The 23,180-nt window shown below is 38.8% G+C and overlaps 1 protein-coding gene across 3 annotated transcripts in view; it reads right to left on the minus strand.

The window, feature by feature from the left end:
• The window catches only part of FBN2 (fibrillin 2), a 160,453-nt gene that overhangs the window by 44,033 nt on the left and 93,240 nt on the right, over positions 1–23,180 (minus strand). For all 3 annotated transcript variants that reach the window (XM_042866234.1, XM_042866233.1, XM_042866235.1), the window contains 13 exons: positions 20,525–20,662; positions 19,183–19,233; positions 18,616–18,741; positions 15,818–16,045; positions 15,312–15,437; positions 12,542–12,670; positions 7,512–7,637; positions 6,604–6,729; positions 6,143–6,265; positions 5,892–6,017; positions 4,708–4,833; positions 3,534–3,656; positions 2,061–2,183 (listed from right to left, as the gene is read on the minus strand). In XM_042866234.1, the coding sequence (XP_042722168.1) occupies positions 2,061–2,183; positions 3,534–3,656; positions 4,708–4,833; positions 5,892–6,017; positions 6,143–6,265; positions 6,604–6,729; positions 7,512–7,637; positions 12,542–12,670; positions 15,312–15,437; positions 15,818–16,045; positions 18,616–18,741; positions 19,183–19,233; positions 20,525–20,662 (1,671 nt within the window). The remainder of the gene's footprint in view (positions 1–2,060; positions 2,184–3,533; positions 3,657–4,707; positions 4,834–5,891; positions 6,018–6,142; positions 6,266–6,603; positions 6,730–7,511; positions 7,638–12,541; positions 12,671–15,311; positions 15,438–15,817; positions 16,046–18,615; positions 18,742–19,182; positions 19,234–20,524; positions 20,663–23,180) is intronic.

Genomic DNA, 23,180 nt, shown 5'->3' on the forward strand with positions numbered 1-23,180 from the left:
CAAATGTGAAACATACAAACAAGTAAAATTAGAAGATCATACTTCTGAAATAAAAAAACTCCCAATGCCAATCAGATGATCTTACATTAAAGGTGTAAATTTATTTTTGGTCTAAAGCCAGTTAGCTAATTACGAACACATTCACATTAATTTCTTTGTATTTTACTACTGTTCAGATGCACTCCTTCAAACCTTCAAATTTGCTGACTGCATGCATAGCATACTAGAACTCTAGAGCGTAGACACTGTTGCATCTTCCACTTTAAGTGATAAAACACAGTAATTCAATGCCTAGACAGTCATGTTCTACAAAAAAATCCTTATGCTTTACATAATTATCTAAATTTAGGGTTACTGTGAAACACTGCAAGCCAAACAGTGTTCGCTATTAATAGCAAACAGCTACCAATGAATTGAAATCACAGTATCACAGAATCACAAAATGGCCACGGTTCTAAGGGACCTCAAGGAGGTCATCTCCAACCCCCCTGCCACATGTAGGGCCACCAACCTCCACATTTAATGCTAAACCAGGCTGCCCAGGGCCCCATCCAACCTGGCCTTGAACACCTCCAAGGACGGGGCATCCACAGCCTCTCTGGGCAGCCTGTTCCAGCACATCATCATTCTCTGGGTAAAGAATTTCCCCCTGATGTCCGACCCAAATCTTCCCTTCCTCAACTTAAAACCATTTCCCCTCGTTCTACACATATCAACCCTTTCAAAGAGTTGATTCCCCTCCTATTTGTAGGCTCCCTTTAGGTATTGAAAGGCTGCAGTGAGGTCACCCCGCAGCCTTCTTTTCTCCAGGCTGAACAAGCCCAGCTCCCTCAGCCTGTCCTCATAGTGGAGGTGCTCCAGTCCCCTGATCATCTTTGTGGCCCTCCTCTGGACCCTCTCCAACAGCTCCCTGTCTTTTCTGTACTGCGGGCTCCACACTTGGATGCAGTATTCCAGATGGGGCTCACAAGAGCAGAGTAAAGGGGGACAATCACCTCCCTGTCTCTGCTGGCCACCCCTCTTCTGATGGAGCCCAGGATAACATTTGCCCTCTGAGCCGCAAAAGCACACTGTTGGCTCATATTAAGTTTTTCATCTATCAGGACCCCCAGGTCCTTCTCCACAGGGCTGCTCTCAAGGACCACTCCTTCCAGCCTGTAGGGATGCCTTGGACTCCTCCGGCCCAAGTGTAAAACTTTGCACTTTGCTGTGTTGAACCTCATCAGGTTCACCTGGGCCCACCTTTCAAGCCTCTCGAGGTCCCTCTGTGTGGCATCCCTTCCTTCAACCATGTTGACCGATGCAGTCACTCCATCATAGAAGGCCACCAGATTGGTCAATCATGACCTTCCTCTGATGAAGCCATGCTGACTGTCATGGATGACATGCCCATCCCTCATGTGGTTGAGCATGTCATCCAGGAGGATCTGTTCCATGATCTTCCCAGGCACAGAGGTGAGACTCACTAGCCTGTAGTTCCCTGGATCCTCCTTGCTCCCCTTCTTGTAAATGGGAGTAACGTGACCCTTCTTCCAGTCATCCGGGACCTCACCTGACAGCCACGACTTTTCAAAAATGATGGAGAACAACCACCTCAGCCAGCTCCTTCAGAACCCTGGGATGCACGCCATCCGGCCCCATAGACACATTCAGTCTCATGAGGCGGTCTCGGACTTGCTCTGTCCTCACAGCGGGGAGGGATTTGTCACCCCAGTCCCCACCTAGAGGTTTAGGGATGCAGGGCTCTTTCTCATTGTCCGCTGAAGTGAGATAAATGCAGACATAACAAAGTTTTTCAACTATTTCTGAAAGAGCAAATGCCTATTTGCTGTGGAGGAAGAAGCACAGGAAGTTCACTCAACAAACAAGTCCCAGTGTATTTAGTGTTGCACACACTCCTAAACAACAGTCAGCCACCTCTGTGAGCATTTCCTCAGCAGATGGGAGTAATACTGATTTTAAAATATATTACTGTGTGTTTGGGGTTGAGTCTAATTTTTCTAAGTTTCCACACAACAGAAACCGCCAGAGACAAATCAGCTTTCACAGAAAGTACATACCAGAGCAGGTAAATCCATCCCCTGTGAATCCCTCAGCACAGGCACAGCGGTATGACCCTGGTGTGTTCACACACTGAGCATTCACACTGCACTGGTGTGTTCCATTAGAACATTCATCAAGATCTGCACACCAGAGGCAAAAAATTACAAGTGTTAATACAAAAGACAGAATACTTTCATGAAACTGTCAAGCTAAAAAAACACAGAACATCCTATCAATGGATGGAATTCGACTGATTCATTAGTGTAAATGTTTACACCACTGCTTCAGTGTTATCCTGTTAAAAAGCTTTCAATCGAAGTGACTTAAAAAAGAAAACAATAAAATACCGTAAAGCAAAGATGGTGAAGTCAAAAGCTGGCACATTTGATGACTCTTCTCAATTATTAGAACACAAAAGCAGCCTAATCTTATGGAATTCAATGCAAGCTTTCTTACCAATTTAGGTGTCCCTTTGGATTTGAAACAAAAAAAAAAAAAGTGGAAAGAAAGAAAAAGACAATTCTCCTGACACTAATGAGCAATTAAAGCTTGATTTAGTGACCATCCAGTTGAATGACATGCAAGTCAGAAATAAGTATCACACTATAATAGATGCTACAACAAATTTGACAGCTACTTTGATATTCTGCCTCGCCCATCAGTGGCTGTCTGCGGAGGGGTCTCCTGGTAGAACACTCTATATTCAGCAGCTATTTTAACTACAAGGATGCTGCTGGAATTTTTTTCTAAATCCCTTCAAATAGGACTTTTTATTTGCCTAGTTGAACTTCACAAATTTTTATTACATGATAACAATAAAAACCATAGAGCCTTTTTTTTTTCCTCAGACTTAGCTTCAAAATCCACAGTAAAATGTCATAATACAATATTTTATCTTTCATATATTACACCAATAAAGTCTAATTCATATGTGAAATTCTGATTCCACAGTTTCAAAAACGTTTTGCAAAAAAGGTAAATTTTACAATCTCTTACATACAAAAGTTAAAAGCAAAGGCAAGGGGACATGATTTGGTTGCAGTAGGCCAAGAAAAGTAGAATTAAGTTTCCCATATGCTGAGTCTAATCTGCCTTATATTAGGCCTATCAACTGATAGGCCTGTACCATAGGATTAATACAAAAAAGTTGCATTAAGTAACAGAAATAGTATCTTACTGGCAGGAAATCACAAAACAAACTCAGTTGTATTTTTGACTGAATTTTATATTTTGCACATTTTGGACATTTCATACTAACTTTGTAAAATACCTATTTAATTCAGTAGAATGATACACAGGCAGGCTTTTGAGGAAAAAAAAAAATCCTCCAAATCTCTGAAAGCTAAGAATCCTCTACGTTCATCTAATCACAGAGTGCAGCTGAGAGAAAAACAAATATTTGCTTCTAATGAGGTATTCATAGTTCGATTGCATGCATCATTAATAAAATAACAAGAAAGAGAGAAAACCTTAGTTTTCTATATACTTACCAATACATTTAATGCCATTTCCAAACCAACCCTCTCTGCAAGTACATTTAAAACTTCCTGGTACATTGACACATGAGGCATGCATGTCACAATTGTGAGCACCAATTTCACACTCATCCACATCTGCAAGCACAAAATAAACTATCAGTGTTTACAATCAGGAGCACCAGAATATTACACAGATGCTCTTAGATGCTGCTCATTCCCAGAGTGCAGTTTTACAATCTTTTAAAAAATAAGACTTCAAAACCATATAATAATTTAAGCAAATGGCTTTGTATTATAGCTTAATAATAGTTATATCTGTATTTTCAATTGTACTTTTAATATGCTTTTAACATGTTTTTTGTAAACATGAAGAAATTAGGTTGATTTCCTACAGCTCCATTTTAGTGTAAAATTAAAGCTCTCTTACAGATATACTAAACATGCTGAAATGTCTAACAGACTGTGGGTGAGAGGCACATTCTAGTTACAGGAATTATTTTACTTATAAAAATGATGCAGAGTAAATTCCTAAACGTAAAATTATGAGAGGAATTCTGTCAACCTCCCTAGAAAAGTAATTTTGGAAGAACTTCGCTTGCTTCAACAGAGTTGACCCAGTCTGCAAAGGAAAATACATTACTATAGGACGTTGCACGGTTTGAAACGGAACTACTCTGATTCTTTAAAATTTGTTAGCATGGAATAAAGGAAGGCATTTATTTTCCCTCTAACATAACTGCTTTCTTTTTCATTCTTCTACTGTTTTCCCTTTTGATCTTTTTCTTAGACTCCTGGGTCATTTCCTGCAGCTGTAGTTGACATGAGTACCTTAAGTATGCATGACAAATAGTTCAGATAGAATACTTTAACACAAATGCAGATGCACCTGGGCAACCTAAGTTTCATACTGTAGATATTCCCTCAGTTTATACAAGAACAAGTTTGCCTTTAAAACTGCCATTAACCAACCACAAGGCCTCTTCAACCATACTGATACTAGTCAAGGAGTACACCTTTTCAAACTCCTGGAAACATACTGACACATACAACAGTTAGACTCCTACACTTACTATTATGAAGAAACAACAACCTCGCTTGCATGTGAACGCACTTAGGCATTTATTTTACCTTAGAGCCAAGTAAGATATGTATACACCATGATATATATGTTGGAAATTTGCATTACCTGTGCATCCAGTGGTTCCTTTCTTGACTGAATATCCTAGCTGGCAGTGACAAATGAAGGAACCTTTAGTGTTCTCACATTCCCCAAACACACAAATGTTGGAATTCAAATCACATTCATTCACATCTGTAAGTGCACATAAATTTATTATTAGTTACATACTGCTGTCACCTAAAAGCACACTTTTTCATTTTGGAAAACCATTGTTCAGGTAAAAATGTCAGAAGCACGCTAGGAGAAGCTGCTGACTTCTTTGAGGCTAACGAGGCCTTGCAACAAAGCGCTGCGGAGGGCAGCGCTGAGCTCTGCTGTGTGTGACAGCGACAGGGCCGAGGGGACGGCATGGAGCTGCGTCAGGGGAGGGCAGCTGGGGGTCAGGGAAAGCGTCTGCACCACAGGGCGGTGGGCACGGAACGGGATGCACAGGGCGGTGGGCACGGCCCCAGTGCTGGAGTTCAAGGAATGTTTGGACACTGCTCTCAGATGCAGGGTTTGGATTTTGGGTGGTGCTGTGTGGAGCCAGGGGTCGGTCTTGTGACCTTGTGGGTCCCTTTTAACCTGGGATACTCTGTAATTCTAGAATAGCTTTGACATTACGTAACCTAACTTTTCCTCAATGTGTTTGTCTGTACACCTAGGCGCCCTTGTTTAAAATGACTACTGAAAGGTTTAATGGACAGATTTAAGTATTTAAGTAACATAGCCCAAGCATCTTAAAATAAATAAAGCATTGTATATAAAAGGTGGTGGCTTCATATAAACACCTAACTAAACACGTTAACGGAAACTGAAGAAATACTTTTATTTTGATTTCCTTTATAATCATGCATGATACCTTTCTGTAGTTGTGAGCACAAACTAAAGTATTTAAAAGAGTTACAATAGAAGGCTGGGGCACCCAAAATTGTCTTCTCAGTCATAGTGCTCTAGATAAATCCCACAACTGTGATTACATCAATCCTATTTTTGGATTTACAGGACTTGATTCACGCCTAGAGTTTTCTCAATATTTCTTATACCCTTCCTGACATTTATACAGTGGCAAGAAAGACCTACAGATCTTTCGTTTTCTACAATTTAGGTACCATTCCAAAACTTGTTTTCAAGGATTGAGCAGAAAATCCCAAAATGTAAGCTGTACAATTTTTAGACTTGCATTACCTTCACTGCATACAGATACTTACCAATACAAGTTTTCATGTCCATAGAAGCCATAAATCCATCGTAACAGAGACAGCGATACTCCCCTGGAATGTTAGTACATTGCCCTCCATCACATATATCTGGATTGTTTTCACACTCATCAATATCTGAAATAAAAGTAAAACTAGTTCTCTCACACTGGTGCAGACTTCCGAACCATATTCATATTGGCTCAAATGCTTTAACTTTCAATACGTTTTAAATGAAATCCAATGAAGATAATAAAACATACCTGCACATGTCCTGACATCTGGCATTAGAGCATAGCCATCACTGCAGCTACATTCGTAGCTGCCTTCTGAGTTAGTGCAGTGGGTGTCACAGCCACCATTCATTATCATACATTCATCAATATCTGGGGAAGCAACATTAGTTACAGTAAGTCCACTTTCATAAGGAAAAGTCACTTCATCTTGCAATTTTACCTAGGAGATGAATGGGTTTGCCACAATTCTAGATTTTAGTTTTTATATTGCACTCTCATGATTTACATTTTGTTCAACCTTTCGCCTTTCAACTGCATTTCATATGTAGAAAGTAGCTACTTTTAGTTGCTGCTGTGCTGCTTTTGTTCACATTTATTACTGGAGTTGTTAAAATAAGTGCAAAAGACATGTGGAACGTAGTATGAAAGCCATATGAAATAATATACGTGGCAGTAAAAATGTACAGTTGAAGGTATTTGGCACTTGCCTACACAGCCCTGTCTGTCAGACGTGGCTTGGTATCCAGAGTTACAGGAACACTGGTATGTTCCAACCATGTTCACACAGTTGCCATTTCTGCAGAGATTGTCACTTAGTGAGCATTCATTTACATCTGGAAAAGAAGAATTTATATTGATTACTTACTAGCTAGAATGCAGACTATAACTTCTCAAATGCCCAAGAAAGAGGATAAAGAATAACATTTTAAACTAGCAGAATTCAAACATGTTCAATTTCTTGTTCTTTTTATTTTCCAGTTCAAGGTATGCACCTCTGTATATCAGGTCTAGTGATCAAATACAGCATGTATAATAACCAAATGTTTATTTTCTTCACCTCTTGTCTGGGAATATTAACAGCAGCACATGCTGAATACTGACCCTCAGCAACTGCATGGTACTCCAATTTGCTGGAGTTTAAGCCATCTCATGCAGTGACTATGCATCAAACACAGCGACAAAACAGGCAACCTGCTTTACAGCTTTTACTTTTTTCCCCCCAACTTTTTAGAAGATCATGTGCAAAAAGCTGAGCTGCATATCACCACAGAGTCAAAAAAACTTTTTGTTATTGTAGGAACAAGGTTCACTTTGTACTTTTATGTCTTTTAATTGAAAGTAGCTAACATGAGAAGTACAGTCCTTTCAGTTGCTTAATAAACCCTAAAGGCCTAGTAAAATAATTCAATTTGAAGTCAACAGTGCCAAGGGCACTGGAGATTTTATAGGGTCTGCTATAAGGCTTTAATTCAAAGGTACTCATTTTATTTGAAGGTATTCCAAGATCAAGAATCCATACACAGTATTCTGCAGTCACATCTTTGCCAGTAACACATTGTACAAAATATTGCTCTTTTCAGAAAGATGAAGACTATTATTCTTAGTTGAAACTCACCAATGCATTCCTCACGTGATGGTGACAGCTCATGTCCCACAGGACAGTTACACTGAAAACTCCCTTCTGTATTCACACATATGCCACCTCTACACAGTAGAGGATTGCGTTCACATTCATCAATATCTGAAAATAAATCATGATAAGTAAGCAAAAATTCATTAATAAGGATCAAAAAAAGGGAAAGGCAGTTGTCAGAGCCTGGAAGTGTCAAGTTCAGGAGTTCACACATGAAACAACAGTTTAATTCAAGCAACACTACTCCTTTCCTCATTCTATGTAACAGGGCAAACAAAATACTACAGATTACTAAACTCTAAAGTGAATTGAATTTATTTTATTGGGGAAAAATATATCATTTGAAATTAATTATTCTAAGAGAAGTAGGAAACAAGAAAAGAAGGCACCTGTTTAGATGGTTATTATTTTGAACAATGTGTTAACATGATAATTTTTTCAAAAAGTTTTTTTAAATTGAACAAGATATGTATTTATGTATGCACTGAAATTGTTGTCCATGAATTGCAAGTAAGGGGACATGCATGCAAACTTTTAACTAAACTGCTGTTCAGTTTGAGAGCTACTGTTTATATGGATATGTGGCAGAGAAACATACTTTCTACTACTTACAATGCAAACTGAGAATTTGACTCTCAAATTTGATAAATACAGCCAAGGCTACAGATAGAAAGAATTACAAACAAAAGACTTCTATGACTGCAGGATGCAGTTATACTTTTGGACTCCAAGGAAGAACTACAACTAGCCTTCTTTGAAATGGGAGACTTTCATTCAAATAGATTTAAACTAGTGTTACGTTTTGTTAGCCTGAGAGATTAGCTAAGGCATCACAGGATTTTGCAGGTTATTCACATTAAGGGAGAAACTGACTGATGACAGAATCCAACTTCTTTCTTGGTATACTCCTGTTTGGACCATCTTCAAAGTTCCAAGATGTCTTGATTCAGAACTACTCCTTCCTTTTCTTATTTTCTGCAAAAGGTCCTCAAGAATTCATTTTTCTTATTTTTTTTACCCTGTTTATTAATCTGACAACTTGGTTCCCTGCATCTGTTTTACAGAAAACAAATAGTATTCACCCTCTGCATTTGTACCTTGTCTTTCATGAAGGTTTCCATGGTTTAGCTTCTTTGTTATGTTAAGCTGTAATTCAGGCAATGACTTTTCGGTGATTCTTGGTATCTTCAAGCATCACAGTGTACAGGAAATCATGCAATGGTGACAAGAGGCCTGCATGGGGGCCTTAGAACCACATATTTAAGGTCAGTCGGGAGCACAAAAAGAAGGGACAGGTGATCTATGAAGAATATAGAGGCCCTGCTTGGGTATGCAGGGATTCCATCACAGTCTGACCCTGGCAAGGGACAATATGAAAGCAAAAAGAAAGTCTTCTACAAGTATATCATTGCCAAAAGGAAGATAAGAGAAAATACAGACAATACAGAATGAGGAAAAGGAAATGTGGACAATGGACATCTGGCAGAAGGTATATATTTGTCTGGATGAGGTGTCTTGAGATATGGTTTGATAGTGATAGTAATGGTGATAGGAGGACGGTTGGACTAGACGATCTTGTAGATCCTTTCCATCATTGTGATTCTATGATTCTATGATTCTATTCAAAACTGTCTTGGCCTACATCCTCCCCAATATTTGCTTTCAGGAATTTGAGACTTAAAATCAGCACTGAAGTCTAAAATAAGGGAGACTTACTCTTGATGGGACATTATCAAGTTAGGGAACTTTTAAACAAATGAAACATTCACAGGTCCATGGAACCTTGTGAAACATACCCACAATTGCTGAGAAATTTAACCAATGTCACTGTGAGGCCACTATGGATCATCTTTGAAAAGTTATGGCAATGAGATTAGAATCTTTAGTATGGGAGGAAATCCATTTTACAAAAAGGGTAAGAAAGAGGATCCACAGAACTGCAGGCCATTCAGCCCCATTTTGATCCTTGGGAAAGTGATAGATCAGAGAACATTTCAATTTGGAAGTCATCTCTAAACATACTAATGAAAACAATATGGCATGGTTAACAGAGACTTCAAAGGAAAAATCGTAACTGACCAACAAGACAGTTTTCATCAAAACAATGTCTACATCAATGGGTGAGAGAGCAGCAGATGCTTTTTATGTTGACTTCAGAAAGGCATTTGACACCGTCCTCCCAAAGACCTTTGCAGACAACTGATGAATTAGGAACTAGATAAGGGCATAGTGGAGTAGACTTAAAACTGAACCAGGAGCTTCAAAGGGTTGTGATAGCGTCACAAAGTCCAGATATGAATAGGTTCCTTGTGGTATATTTCCAGCAGTCAATAATGGGACAAATACTGTTAAATAAGTTTGTTAATGACATGGATGATGGGTCAGAGTGCATCCTGAGGAAGTATGCGGGTGATAGAAAAATGGAAAGAGTAGTTCACGCATCAGATAGTTGTACTGCCATTCAGAGGAATCTCGACTGGCTGGAGAAACAAGCAAACAGAAAACTCACAAAACAAACAAACAATGGCAATGTTCTGCTCCTGGAATATAATGAACACACTCAGAAGGACAGGCTGGGGACTGGCCAACTGGAAAATAGTTTTGCAGAGTGGGACGTGGGGATCCCAGCAGGCTTAACATGAGCCAGCAACATGCCTTTTGCACTGACAGTCAGCAGCACCCTGGACTGTGTCAGGAATTGTACCAGCAGAAAACTGAAGGGGGTGAGCCTTAATCTCTACATAACAAGGATAAGACCATATCTAAAGTGTTGCATTCAGTTCCGGGCTCCCTAGTACAAGACAGACATGGATATACTGGAAAAAGCTTCATGGAGAATCACTAGAAATGGGATAGAATTTCAGATGTATTTTAAGAAAAGCTTAGACTCCTGTGAATGTTCAGTCTCGAGAAGAGAAGGCTTGGGAGGGCTTATCAGTGTGTATAAATATTTTATGGTGAGGGTAAGGAAGACAAAGCTACCTTCTGACTGGTGTCCACTGACAGAACAAGAAAGAAACGTGAACAAAATTGAGACAGGAAATTCTGTTCAAACATGGAAAGGAACTTTTTACCTGGTGGATGCTCAGAACAAGTATCTGAGAGATATGGACAAGGGAAAAGCCACTGATGTCACCTATCTCAACTTCAGTAAGGCCTTTGACAAGGTACCCTACAACATCCTTCTCTCCAAGTTGGAAAGGCAGAGATTTGATGAGTGGCCTGTTAGATGGACAAAGAACTGGCAGCTGAATTTAGTACACAAAGTGGTGGTCAATGGCACAACGTCTGGATGGAGATCAGTAATGAGTGGTGTTCCCCAGGGGTCAGTGCTGGGACCAATACTCTTTAATATCTTCATCAGTAACACTGACATAGGGTCAAGTACACCCTCATCAAGTTTGCTGATGACACCAAGCTGTGGGGCGCAGCTGACACACTACAGGGACAGGATGCCACCAAGAGAGTCCTAGGCGGGCTTGAGCTGTAGGCCCAGGTGAACCTCATGCAGTTCAACAAAGACAAATGCAAGGTCTAGCACTTGGACGAGGCAACCCCCGCTATCAATACAACCCAGGGGATGAAAGGATAGAGTGCAAATCTTGCTGAAAGGGACCTGGGTACAGGCGGGTGAGAAGCCGGACAGGAGTCAGCAGTGTGTCCTTGCAGCCCAGAAAGCCAACCATATCCTGGGCTGCATCCAAAGCAGCATGACCAACAGATCAAGGGAGGTGATCCTGCCCCTCTGCTCTGCGATGGTGAGGCCTCACCTGGAGTACTGCATCCAGGTGTGGAGTCCTCAGTACAGGAGAGGCGTGGACCTACTGAGGCACATCCAAAGGAGGGCACAAAAATGATCCAAGAGATGGAACACCTCTCCCACGTGGACAGATTGAGAGAGATGGGGCTGTTCAACCTGGAGAAGGCTGCAAGATGACCTGAGAGTAGCCTTTCAGTATCTAAAGGAGAGTTACAGGAAAGAAGGGGACAGTCTCTTTAGCAGGGTCTATGGTGACGGAACAAGAGGAAACAGTTTCAAGCTTAAAGAGAGTACATTAGATATAAGGAAAAAGTCTTTTACAGTGAGGATGGTAAGGCACTGGAGCAGACTACCTAGATACGTGGCATAAACTCCATCCTTCTGTTTCTGGACATTTCCAAGTTGAGTCTGGATCAGGCCCTGTGCAACCTGAACAAGTGTGTTTGTCCTCATTCACTGCAAGGAAGATGAACTAGATGGCTTTCAGACATCCCCTCCAACTCTAAGGATTCTTTGATTCTATGACTGTGCAGTATCCATCCCTGAAGATTTTCAATATCCAACTGCATATGGTCCTTGCTCTAGTTTACTCTGCACTCAGCAGGGGTTGGACTGGACAATCTTCAAAGGTGATTCTGTTTCAGGAGTCTTTGCTGAGAATTTGAATGATTTGCTCCTTTCATCAACAGAAAGTTAGGTCTTAGAGTCACGACCATAAAACTGAACTTATTTAGGGAGAAGAGCATTCAACCAAGATCAAAATCTCAAACTTTCAATTTTATATGGTGTATACAGAATGTTAACATCAGATTTTTTTTTGTAAGATGGTTATCAGCATTTGTTGTTTCAGATCTATTCTTACAAGTTTTGACCATTTAAAGATATGTGGGTTTTCAGGAAATACTTTCAGAATTTCTTAAGTCCTAATAGTATAAAGGAAATACAAATCATACTACTTTCAAAATACTTTTATTCTTAGCTGTATATTTCAATACCTCATTAGTCACTGCTGAAACTATATGAATGGTCATTGACAATGTATATTATCTATATAGAAATATGTGAATGTCATCAGCAAAAAGAACAAGCAAAGCTGTATGCATAGTTCAGTTATCCTTCCTATCTATTGAACATGCGTTTTTTTTCCAAGAAGTCACAGCAATTATGCATATGAAGCATTCACTGCAGCATAGCTGGTATAGTACAAGTATACAGTAAATGGAAGGACTTAGCTCATCTTGGCAACACTTACCCATACAGTTCTTCATCATCATGAACCCACTTTCATAACCATCAAAGCACTCACACTCAAAGCTTCCAGGAGTGTTAACACAAGTACCACTTCCACATAAGTCTGGGGAGATCCGGCACTCGTCAATATCTATATTACAGTAAATGGAAAGGTAGAAAAATCAGAGTTCAAAATGATCCTTCGTTTCACAAAAAATGGTCATTTTAAATGAGTTAGAAGAAAATCGTATGTAGTACATAACTCAGAGAAATGTTATTCATTTAATATTTAAAATGATCTGATTACGTGAAAAAGTTTGTGGAAGATTCATGATGCAATGACTTTAGAGTTCTCAGCTATACACTAAGTAACAAGTAGGCTTCCATTAAGTGTAAATTAAAGCTATATTTCTAAGGAAGCTAATTGTAATAAATTCTAAGTCATTATTACCAGGCACCATTTCACCCAGGAATGCACTGCTATTGACATTAAATTGCTTTTCATGAATACAGTTCTCAAGTAACAGCATTATAAGCTTACAAGAAGTTTTGCATTTAAAATCGAAGTAGCTCACTTGAAAGCAAGAATTACAGTTCACTAGTTTCTTGTAGCATGTGTATTTTATTAACTAAGTTTGAATGATACTGTCATGGTTTTGTGATTTTTGGTTTTCAGAATTCCACATCATAACATCATGTAGTGCACTGGGAATTAAAGTCTTAATGCTCCAATTCCAGGTCCAGGTACCTGTCCCTGTACATTACGGAAGTCATGGGATCTGGCCCTTCCATGTGGGGCGCTCTCTTACTGCCTGGCAGTGGGTGCTGGAAGGTGCTTTCCTAGCCATACCAAGTTTTTCAAGTTTGACTCAGTCTCAGGAACTCTCTTCCCTATTTTAATTGATTTATTAGTCTCAATTTCAATTACATTATATTATATTGTATTCCAATATCATAGTTAGTAAATAAGTTTTCCTCCACAGATTGTTGCCATTGTTTGTTTGTTTGCTTTTTCCTTCCTTGAGCCCAGCCCCCATCTCCCTACCCCTTTTCCCTTTTCCTTTCCATTTTGTGGAGTCAGGGGGGACCCAGGGGCCTGCTGCCCCCCTGTCAGGGGCATATATTGATCTAGTCTCCATGACAGATACTTTCACTGGAAAACTATACCAGGTTCGTAGAAGGTAAAAGAGAAGGAAGGATTCATTGTAAAACACACTGGTAGAAAGGCAGGAATCTGAGCAGGAATTTGTAACATAGATATGATCCAGTGAAGCAGACTGCTATTGAAAAAGAGGACTGGAAAGGACTGGACAGTGTATTATTTACTGTCTCTCGCATCTTTTTAGACACACTTCTTATTCTACTGCCCATCCACTGTTTCTGAGTTGAACTAGCGTACAATTCCATCAGTTCATGCCCTCCTCTCTACAATCTCCACAACTCATTCACAATTATTTTTATTTAATAAGAAAACATGAGCTCCGTACAAGGAATAAAAGTTTAAAATTATTTGAAACAATAAGGATACTAGACCAAGGGGATAGGGCACAGGACTGGTTCTGTCATCCAAGAAATCTGGGAAGCAAGGAATAAAATAGCAGAGAAAGGCATCAATATGTCTGTTCTACAATGGTGACCTGGGCAATGGAGTAACCCAAGAAAAGAAGGAAAATGGAAGCTTAACTGAAGAAATGAAGAAAGAACAAAAGAAAAAAAAGAAAGAATCAAAGACTAAGTGGTTCATTTTTCACCACATGTAAGAATCTTCTCTGCCTTGTTACTCCCCTCAACAGGTTTATGTTGGTATAAGATCAGTTCTCATACACAGATGTGCAGAGGTGTAGAATGGTAATCCATGTGGCGGGCCTGGGATGTCACTGAATGTGTGGCTTCCTACAGGCTTTATAAAATATTTTGTTGCTAATATAAAACAAATGAACAAAAAGTCTCCCACTTAATAAAATCTTTGTCTCTGTTACTGTTCAGTGGAACATTTTAATCAGAATAAACTTTCTGTGAAAAACAGAACCAAATGAACTTTTGTACAGAGAATTTTTTTGACCTTTTCTTGTTAGATTAGAAATAAAGTTAGTTAAATGCATTTCTCATCCGTGCAGTCACTATAAAAACAAGGAAATCACCAGTTAGGGCAACATTAACATCCAGATCAACCTCAGTTAACATGCCTTACCACCCACACTTCATATTACTTAGACTCTCTCAGATCCTGTGTGGAAAAAAAAACCTCCTTCATTTTCAACACAGAGCCACCCACAATGCAGGCATCCAGTTTCTCATAATCGGGAAACTATCACACTTATCTTCCATTTCAGCTTTCTAGGCAGTAAATAACAAAATACTAAACTTTTAAATTAAATGCAATTAAATTAAATCTTGAATTCATACTGCTGTCAGAATTGCACAGGTATTTCTGTATGTGCTTAGTTACCATATCTAAATGAAAAATAATCAGTACTGGAGTCTCTCAGTTCATCTGGTAAGAAGAAAGTGAGTTAATCTGTAAGTTAAAACGTTGAAATTAGCTTTACTGGTGACTATTAATTTTTCAGAATGACAAGCACTTTGAGCACCAATTTAACAGATTCTTAATGTCCGTGTACCAAATGAAAGTCAAATTAATTAGAGAATCACTTTCTAAAACGAAAAGAACAGTTGTCCGCTCTGACCACAGATTAGAAATTGAAGGAAATAAATTACATTAAGCTCCCAGATCACTAAGCTATGTAACCATCACAAGTTCCTTTAAAAGCCAGAGAAAATGCAAGACTTACCTGTACAATTTCTTTCCTCCATATCTAAAGCAAACCCACTGTTACACCTACATTTGAAACTTCCAATTGTATTCCTGCATTTACCATTCATGCACATACCAGGGAATACCTTGCACTCATTGATATCTACAAAAAAAAGAAAAAAAGAAAAAAAGAAAGAAGGCTCAAATATTTTAAATATTTATTTACTTCTTTTTGTATTTATATGCTTATATATGTAATGGAAGTTTCCTTTTCCTTCTTTCCTTCTTATTGGCATGAAAGGAGGAGTCAGGGCAGCAGGAGACACCAGTCAGGGCTGGGGAAGGAGAAATAACTGAGAAGGATGAACAGATGAACATGCAAGCAGTAGGTTTTCCACCTGTAGTGCCAGCTCTGTAAGGCAAACATATTTACAGTATGTCTCATCTCAAGTATGTAACAGATACAAACCCTGGCATCTCATTAGAATGGTCACTGAAACGTACATACAATTTTTAGATTTTTAGATAATAATTAATTCTTGCCTTTATAAAATGGTCTGCCAGTTAGAATATCTCCTCTGTTAGAAAAACCAGGACCTCTGGGGCACAGAGCCTCATACTCCTTTGTGCCAGGCTTTGGACACTCTTCACAGTCAGAGCCCCAGGCAGCACCCACAGCACAACAGCAGGCATCCATACGAAATTTGCCAGGTACAGACTGAATGCATTCATCTTCGTCCCATTTCAGGTAACACTGCTCCATGCGGATATCTGCCCAATTTAAAACAACAAAGGGAAATGTTACATTTTGGTGGGGTTTTCTGTCTTTCAGAAGCGGCTTTTTCCAGGGCATGATTACTTATGTGGTTCAGTTTCTGCAATACAGATTTCTGCTCAAGATACCATACACTGCACAGAGTTGAAGTTTGAAGTTGCTATTGGTAAGCTTTCAAATCTCTGCTGTGTCACGCAGCAGTAGAAGTATTTCTCTAAATGCTAACTTCTGCAACTTAGGAAAACGTCTCTGAATTTCAAACATCTGAAAAACTGTACAGATAACAGGAAACAGACAATTACAGCAGTCTTAAGAGAAGATATCTATGATTCCACATCCCTAGTATGACTAAAATGGACTGGAAGACAGAATATTTGATATGACACACTGAACTTGAAATTAGGCTTTAGGAAACCTAACACAACACTTTTATTTACTTAGCACAAAAAGCTTTGGAGAAAATGCATTATTTAAAAAAACAACATGAAAGATCTGCTGAACTATTTTCTCTACACGTCTTCCACCATTTTCCAATATGAATGACCTTATACACATCCTAGGGTAAACAATTCAGAAGTATAAGAAATGGAAATTGTTTAAAGTATATTTATGGTTTCCTGCAAAGCTCCTCATATCAATATAATATTTATTTTCACTTCAACAGATTCAGCAAACATAATTCTAATAAATACTTGTTATCACTAAAATCATTCCAGTGGACTCTGCAGAAAACAAAGCACTTGAGAAATATATGCCACGGTGCTTATGCAGCATAGGAGAAAGCACATATCTTGTAATGTAGAAGGATATTCTTTCACTGAAATAGGAGAAGAAAAAATGGATTTGAGGGTAAAGGAATTCTGTGCACTGCCTGAAAACAACTCCATTGTTGCAACCACCTCTTCTTACGAAGTTTCTCACTTAGAAGTAATATAGGATTGAAGGCCACAGATGACAGCGGCTGAAAAGAGAACTGATAAGTATGGGATAAAAAAAAAGAAGTAAAGCCTAGCAGGAGAAACAGAATATGCATCTTGGTGGACTTTGTTTTGAATTATTTCTTTTTTCTAAGAGAACTTTTATGCTGAGAATTTACATCTGTTTATTTTCAAATTTCTCATTTTAAAAAACGTCTCTAGAGCTGCATTCGTATTTTAGAAATCAGCAGCAGCAACAAAACACAACCTGGTAACTGTTTGTATCAGCTACTGATAAACAGCAGAACAACTGAAGGAGAACTATTGCTTAAACTTGAATCTCGGGGAATAAGAATACCACTGAAATAGAAAATATGGGTTAGAACAGCCAAATTCTTGACCGAAGTGAAGCAAGGGCTCAAAAATTGTAATTGTTCTGTTCTGTTTTCACAAAAGAAATCAAATGCTGTCAGTAATTATATTTTTATAGTCCTTAAAAAGGGTAAAAAATTAACAAATTCCAGAATCTTTTAAGTATTCAGTTCCCTTACTTTCATCTTTTTCATCTCTGACTACTGATTTTTAAAGATTTCAAAAGGACAATTTGAAAAGTTGTACTGCAAAAAAGCTGAATCCATAGATGGAGAAGGTGTGTTTAGCATAATTTCATTTAAAGCCGACCTGCACTTTTTAGGATACATTACAAATCACAACAAAACTATCTCTGTTTTTTCCCATAGTCTTATAGATAAATATCATTCTAAATTATGAAATGTAGCTTGTTTAAAACCATGTAAACATTTTGTGCAATCTGAATTTGGATTTCACAGCTTATCAGATGTAAAAAATAAAAATTCTTTCAGGATATTATAGAACATCCAGCTAAAAAGGAAAGGAAAAGAAGACCAAGTACATTCACTGTCAGGCAATGTTGTGTTATTAGGATAACTTAGATGCTACAGAAACGTGTAGCAATGTAACATTTTATAAAACTTGTGACTGTAAAAAGCACTATCAGATCTCATTCATGCACTTCCATTAACAGACTAATAACATTAACTATACTTGCTACAGCATATTTTTGTTTCCTTTAACTTATATACAGACTGTAATACTTTTTATACATAAAACCAGGATATTATGTCTTCACTGACATCATGTTTGGTCGTGCACAACAAAGATGAAGTCTTAATTTTACCTACACCCATTTTACTTACTTTCAAACAAATCAATTTCAGTCTGCATATTTCTGCTACAGGATAGTACCTTAATGTCATAAAATGAGTAGATAGAGAAAAGAACAAGTCATTATCCATTACAAGGCCCTCGCTGGCCAGCAAACTGCTTATTGCCTACCTCACAGTGAGTCAGACTGGGCAATGTGAATTACATTAAGGGCAACACTCTAGTAAAAGCTATTGACTGCAGTGAGGGCAAAACCTGTCACATCACCAACATTCATATTCCCTAACTCTTCCCTGAAGTGAATAGGTATCTGAAATCCAAGCAATCCACACATAAACTAAAACATACACTTAAAGCCAGCTGTTCAGAAAACAGACCAAATGTCCCTTCTTATTCCTTTAAGATTTATTTCAGACAGTTATTAAACACAGCTAAAAGGCTGCCAAAGTTGACTATGTTCTTACCCAAACACACTCGCCCTGTTCCATCCAGCGTCAGTCCTTCTGGGCATTCACAATGAAATGAGCCCCTACTGTTAACACATCGTCCATTGGGACAAACTCCAGGAAAAACATCACACTCATTTACATCTGTTGGTAAAGTGAAGGGATGAAAGAAGTTTCAGAATGTATGCTAATTCCAGCAAGGAGATAGTGACAACTTTACTGAGAACTTCAGCTGTACAAAAGAAAGCACAGCAGTTTCACTCATGCTGTATTAGGATCTGAACAAGCATCTGGCTCCCTCTCACCCAAGGGAAACTTATGAGATGATAAGACACAGGACATTAAGATACCACATTCTCTAAGTAAGACAAAATGTTTGTGGATGAGAGAATGAAAAACAATTAAATGTATTATGAAGGAGCACTTCCATCCTTTTTGTACCATTTTGACATTCTCCAGCAGTGTTAAGTACTAAGTTCCCAACAGTTATTAATTGATAGCAGCTCTAAAATTAGTATGATTACAGCTCACCCTCTCATTTGTTTTCTGAGAGAAAAACGAGTGAAAAGAAACAAAAAACTTTACCTTCACAGGTAACACCCTTAACTCTGGCAAATCCTCTTGAACAAGCTGTGTCTGGAATCAAGCAAAAAAGATGCATCACTGCTTCAGAATGACACATGAGAGTAAGCAATATAGAATAAAAAGTATTTTTGCAGTTTTCCTACATTATCTAAGTTTGACTGTATAACGTAGCAAGTGATTTAGCCTCAATGAAAAAGACTACTGACTCATATGTTTTACTTAGAACAAATAATAACTGAGGAAATTAAATGTTACATAGTTACTTTGTTGTGCTTTCCACTACCAGGGACAGAATGAGATGAATCTCAGCACTCAGATGTAGATGAAAGGTACATATCCTGTAAGGCTACAGGATTTAAAGCTTAGTGATGCCAGTTATCATCAAAGAGTTATGGGGTTTTTTTTGTGTAGTTTTGTTTGGTTTTTTTGTTTGTTTGTTTTTTTTGGGTTTCTTTTGGTGTGTGTTTTTCCCCTGTAGCTTTACAAAGCATCTGAGCAAAGATGTTATTTTAGGATATGTATGTAAAATGCAGAATGATGTAGAGACATGCAAGATTGCTGAAATCTAGAAAGTTAAAGAAAATAAATTAAATGGCCAGATGTACTCATCTAAGCTAATGAGTGCTCGAGATTAATGAGTCTTTGATTAGTTCTATAAGCCTAAACTCACCATGTTGCTTCCTGTACTCCAAAGCAGTATCTCTGCTCGATGCTCCACTGCACAGTTAAAAGCACTGCTGGATGCTGTTTGCACCATGCTTATTAGATCTGACAGATCTGCCCACAGTTATTGTTTCAATTAAGAACCACAGGCTAAAATGTCATGACATTGGTTCAGTCTCCAGTGGTTTTATTCAAACCTTGGGGCAAGACTGTGGCGCAACATATTCTCCACAAAACACAGTACATATTAACGTTCCTACTTCCAATGTCTACCCTTAAACTCGTGATCTAATACTAGTACTACTACAGTCAATAGAGATACATAAGCAATGTGTTTGAAAATAGCTGGGATGAGTGTTAACAGCCCACAGAATAAAAGGCCTTCAAGATTTTTAACAGGTATTTCACTTTATTTTTTTAGTCCTTATTTCAAGCTATCCTAGTGCATTATACTTGTGGAGAACAACTCAGGAATCCACTCAAATATTATTTCCTCACAGTCTCAAAGTTAGAATGGTATCTGATGGTGGAGATTACAAAAGATGCTACAGGAAACATTCTCAATTCATAATGTTTTTGTTTGTTTTAACTGAAAAAAAAAAAAAAAAGTGAGAATTCTTCTGGTGCTACACTCACTTTTCTCCCAAAAGACACAGAATATGAAAGCGTAATAGCATACCTAATTCACACCGCTCACATGGGCTGCCCCAAGCTGCTCCTAAAGTAGCACAGCATTCAGATTTCAGTGTAGCACCATTGATGTTGACTTCACAGCGACTGTCCTGGATATTAAGCCAGCAAGTCCCCTTCAGGCTATCTGCAGCACAACAGAAACAATATGGAACTGTCACAGCAGGAAGAGCTGACATCTCATAATGCCACTGGCAGACACAGTACAAAGAGAGCACAGTCTGTCTTCTGAAAGTAGGATCTTCCACTTGAGTCATTTTGTACATTTTTTGTTTTAGAAGCAGAGGATATAGACAGCACTATCACCAAAAATGAGTGATAGACTGTACCCCTTGAGGCAATCTACAGTACAGGTCTTACAGCTAGCAAAGGTCTACCAGCGTAAACTCTGCTGCCTGAAATTGTCTCAAATTCTCTTTTAGGTACCCAAGTCTTCAATTCAAAACAACCATGCTTTCAGTGCACAATTCACTTTTTAAAATATAAGTTAGATCCTAAATCGAATATGAATTTTTGAAAGTAAAATACTTTGGTTCAGTATTTTTATGCTATTATATTTAAAAGAGACCAAAATTCTTAAAGCACACTACAATCTTTGTGATTGGATAGTTAAAAAGCCGTCTGTAAAGATCTAAGCCAGATTTGGAAGACAGCCTGGATGGAGTTTAACAGCATGCACATACCCATAGTTCAAAACTAAGCAAATGGCTTAGGTTAACGTAACAAGACAATTAATGCAAGATGAATAGGAATTGGTTTTAAAGGTTTATGTATAATTTACATACAGAAAGTCAGACTATCTATTAGGTGCTGTTGATTGGTATTACTCAGAGCTCATACTTAGGAGCAATAAGGAAGAGGAAAGGGACCTGGGGGTGTTGGTTGATGCTCGGCTGAACATGAGCCAACAGTGTGCCCAAGTGGCCAAGAGGGCCAACGGCATCCTGGCCTGCATTAGAAATAGTGTGGCCAGCAGGAGCAGGGAGGTGAGCATCCCCTGTACTCAGCACTGGTGAGGCCGCACCTTGAGTACTGTGTTCAGTTTTGGGCCCCTCACTACAAGAAAGACATTGAGGCCCTGGAGCGTGTCCAGAGAAGGGCAATGAAACTGGTGAGGGGTCTGGAGCACAAATCTTATGAGGAGAGGCTGAGGGAGCTGGGATTGTTCAGCCTGGAGAAGAGGAGGCTCAGGGGAGACCTCATTGCACTCTACAACTTCCTGAAGGGAGGTTGTGGTGCAAATGGGTCTGGCCTCTTCTCCCAGGCAAATAGTAGGACCCGAGGAAATGGCAAGAAGTTATACCAGAGGAGGTTTAGGTTGGATATTAGGAGAAACTTTTTCTCTCAGAGGGTGGTCAGGCACTGGAATGGCCTGCCCAGGGAGGTGGTGGAGTCGCCATCCCTGGCAGTGTTCAAGAGGCATCTGGATGAGGAGCTACGAGAGATGGTTTAGTAGCTTGTGGCACTGATAGGAATGGGAGGGTGGTTGGACTGGATGATCTTGCAGGTCGTTTCCAACCTTGTGATTCTGATTCTGCGTATGGTTTAGTGGGAGCTATTGGGAATAGGTGAACGGTTGGACTGGATGATCTTTTAGGTCTTTTCCAGCCTTGGTGATTCTATGATTCTATGATTCTATGAATATGCTCCAGAATTTTTTTTCTTTAAAAAACTTGAACTTTTCTACAAAACTGGTATTAGAAAATTATGCAGAATGCTGAGAGCACAACCATTGTTTGTGTAATATAACAGAAAAAGAAAAGCTTGTGCAAGAATGTTCCTGGAACCAGTTCTGGAAACTGGTTCTAGAAACTGGAAAATTTAATTCATAAACAATCAATTTTAAGAGTCATATTATTTAGATTACCATTGGTCTCAAAAAATGTAGGGTACAATGTTACAAATCAATGAAGGACAAAGGATCATGGAAAAAATCATTTTTTCTAATCCTTTATCATCCTTTATCCAACAAACTAGGGATAACATTACAAGACCAAAGGAAGACATAACTTATGAAGTGACTTCCTAGATCTGCTCTTGACCTACTATGGGATGGGTATGTGCTTTCTGATCAAATGTCCCAAATTCAGGGCCTTGAGACAGGAAGGATGAAAGTCTCTAACTATCGTAGAATCATAGAATCACCAAGAAAAGATCCACAAGATCACCCAGTCCAACCATCCACCCATCACCAATAGCTCTCAATAAACCACGTCCCTCAACACAAAATCCAAACGTTCCTTGAACACCCCCAGGGTCGGTGACTCCACCACCTCCCTGGGCAGCCCATTCCAGTGCCTGACCACTCTTTCAGAAAAGTAGTATTTCCTAACGCCCAGCCTGAATCTATCTCATGCTACACCCAGCTTGCTGGCCTTATGTTGATATACCTACTTTATTTTGTCAAAATGTAAATGTTTATATTGCTTCATTGATTAGCAATCATTTGAGCATGATATTGCACATTTTTAGTAACCAGCTTTACATGATCAAAAAGTCAAAATAGTATCTCAAAGAATAATTTTAACTACACGTATTAGCAGATGACTTTCTTCACACCAGCTGCATCTGCATTATCCTGCTGAAGTCTGCTTGTCTCATCTTTTTTTCTGGTTGTGTGTTAATTTCATTTATTTTACACAACC

The sequence above is a fragment of the Lagopus leucura genome, unplaced genomic scaffold (genome assembly GCF_019238085.1).
Source record: "Lagopus leucura isolate 7727_CA_CO unplaced genomic scaffold, USGS_WTPT01 Super-Scaffold_810, whole genome shotgun sequence".
NCBI lineage: Eukaryota > Metazoa > Chordata > Aves > Galliformes > Phasianidae > Lagopus > Lagopus leucura.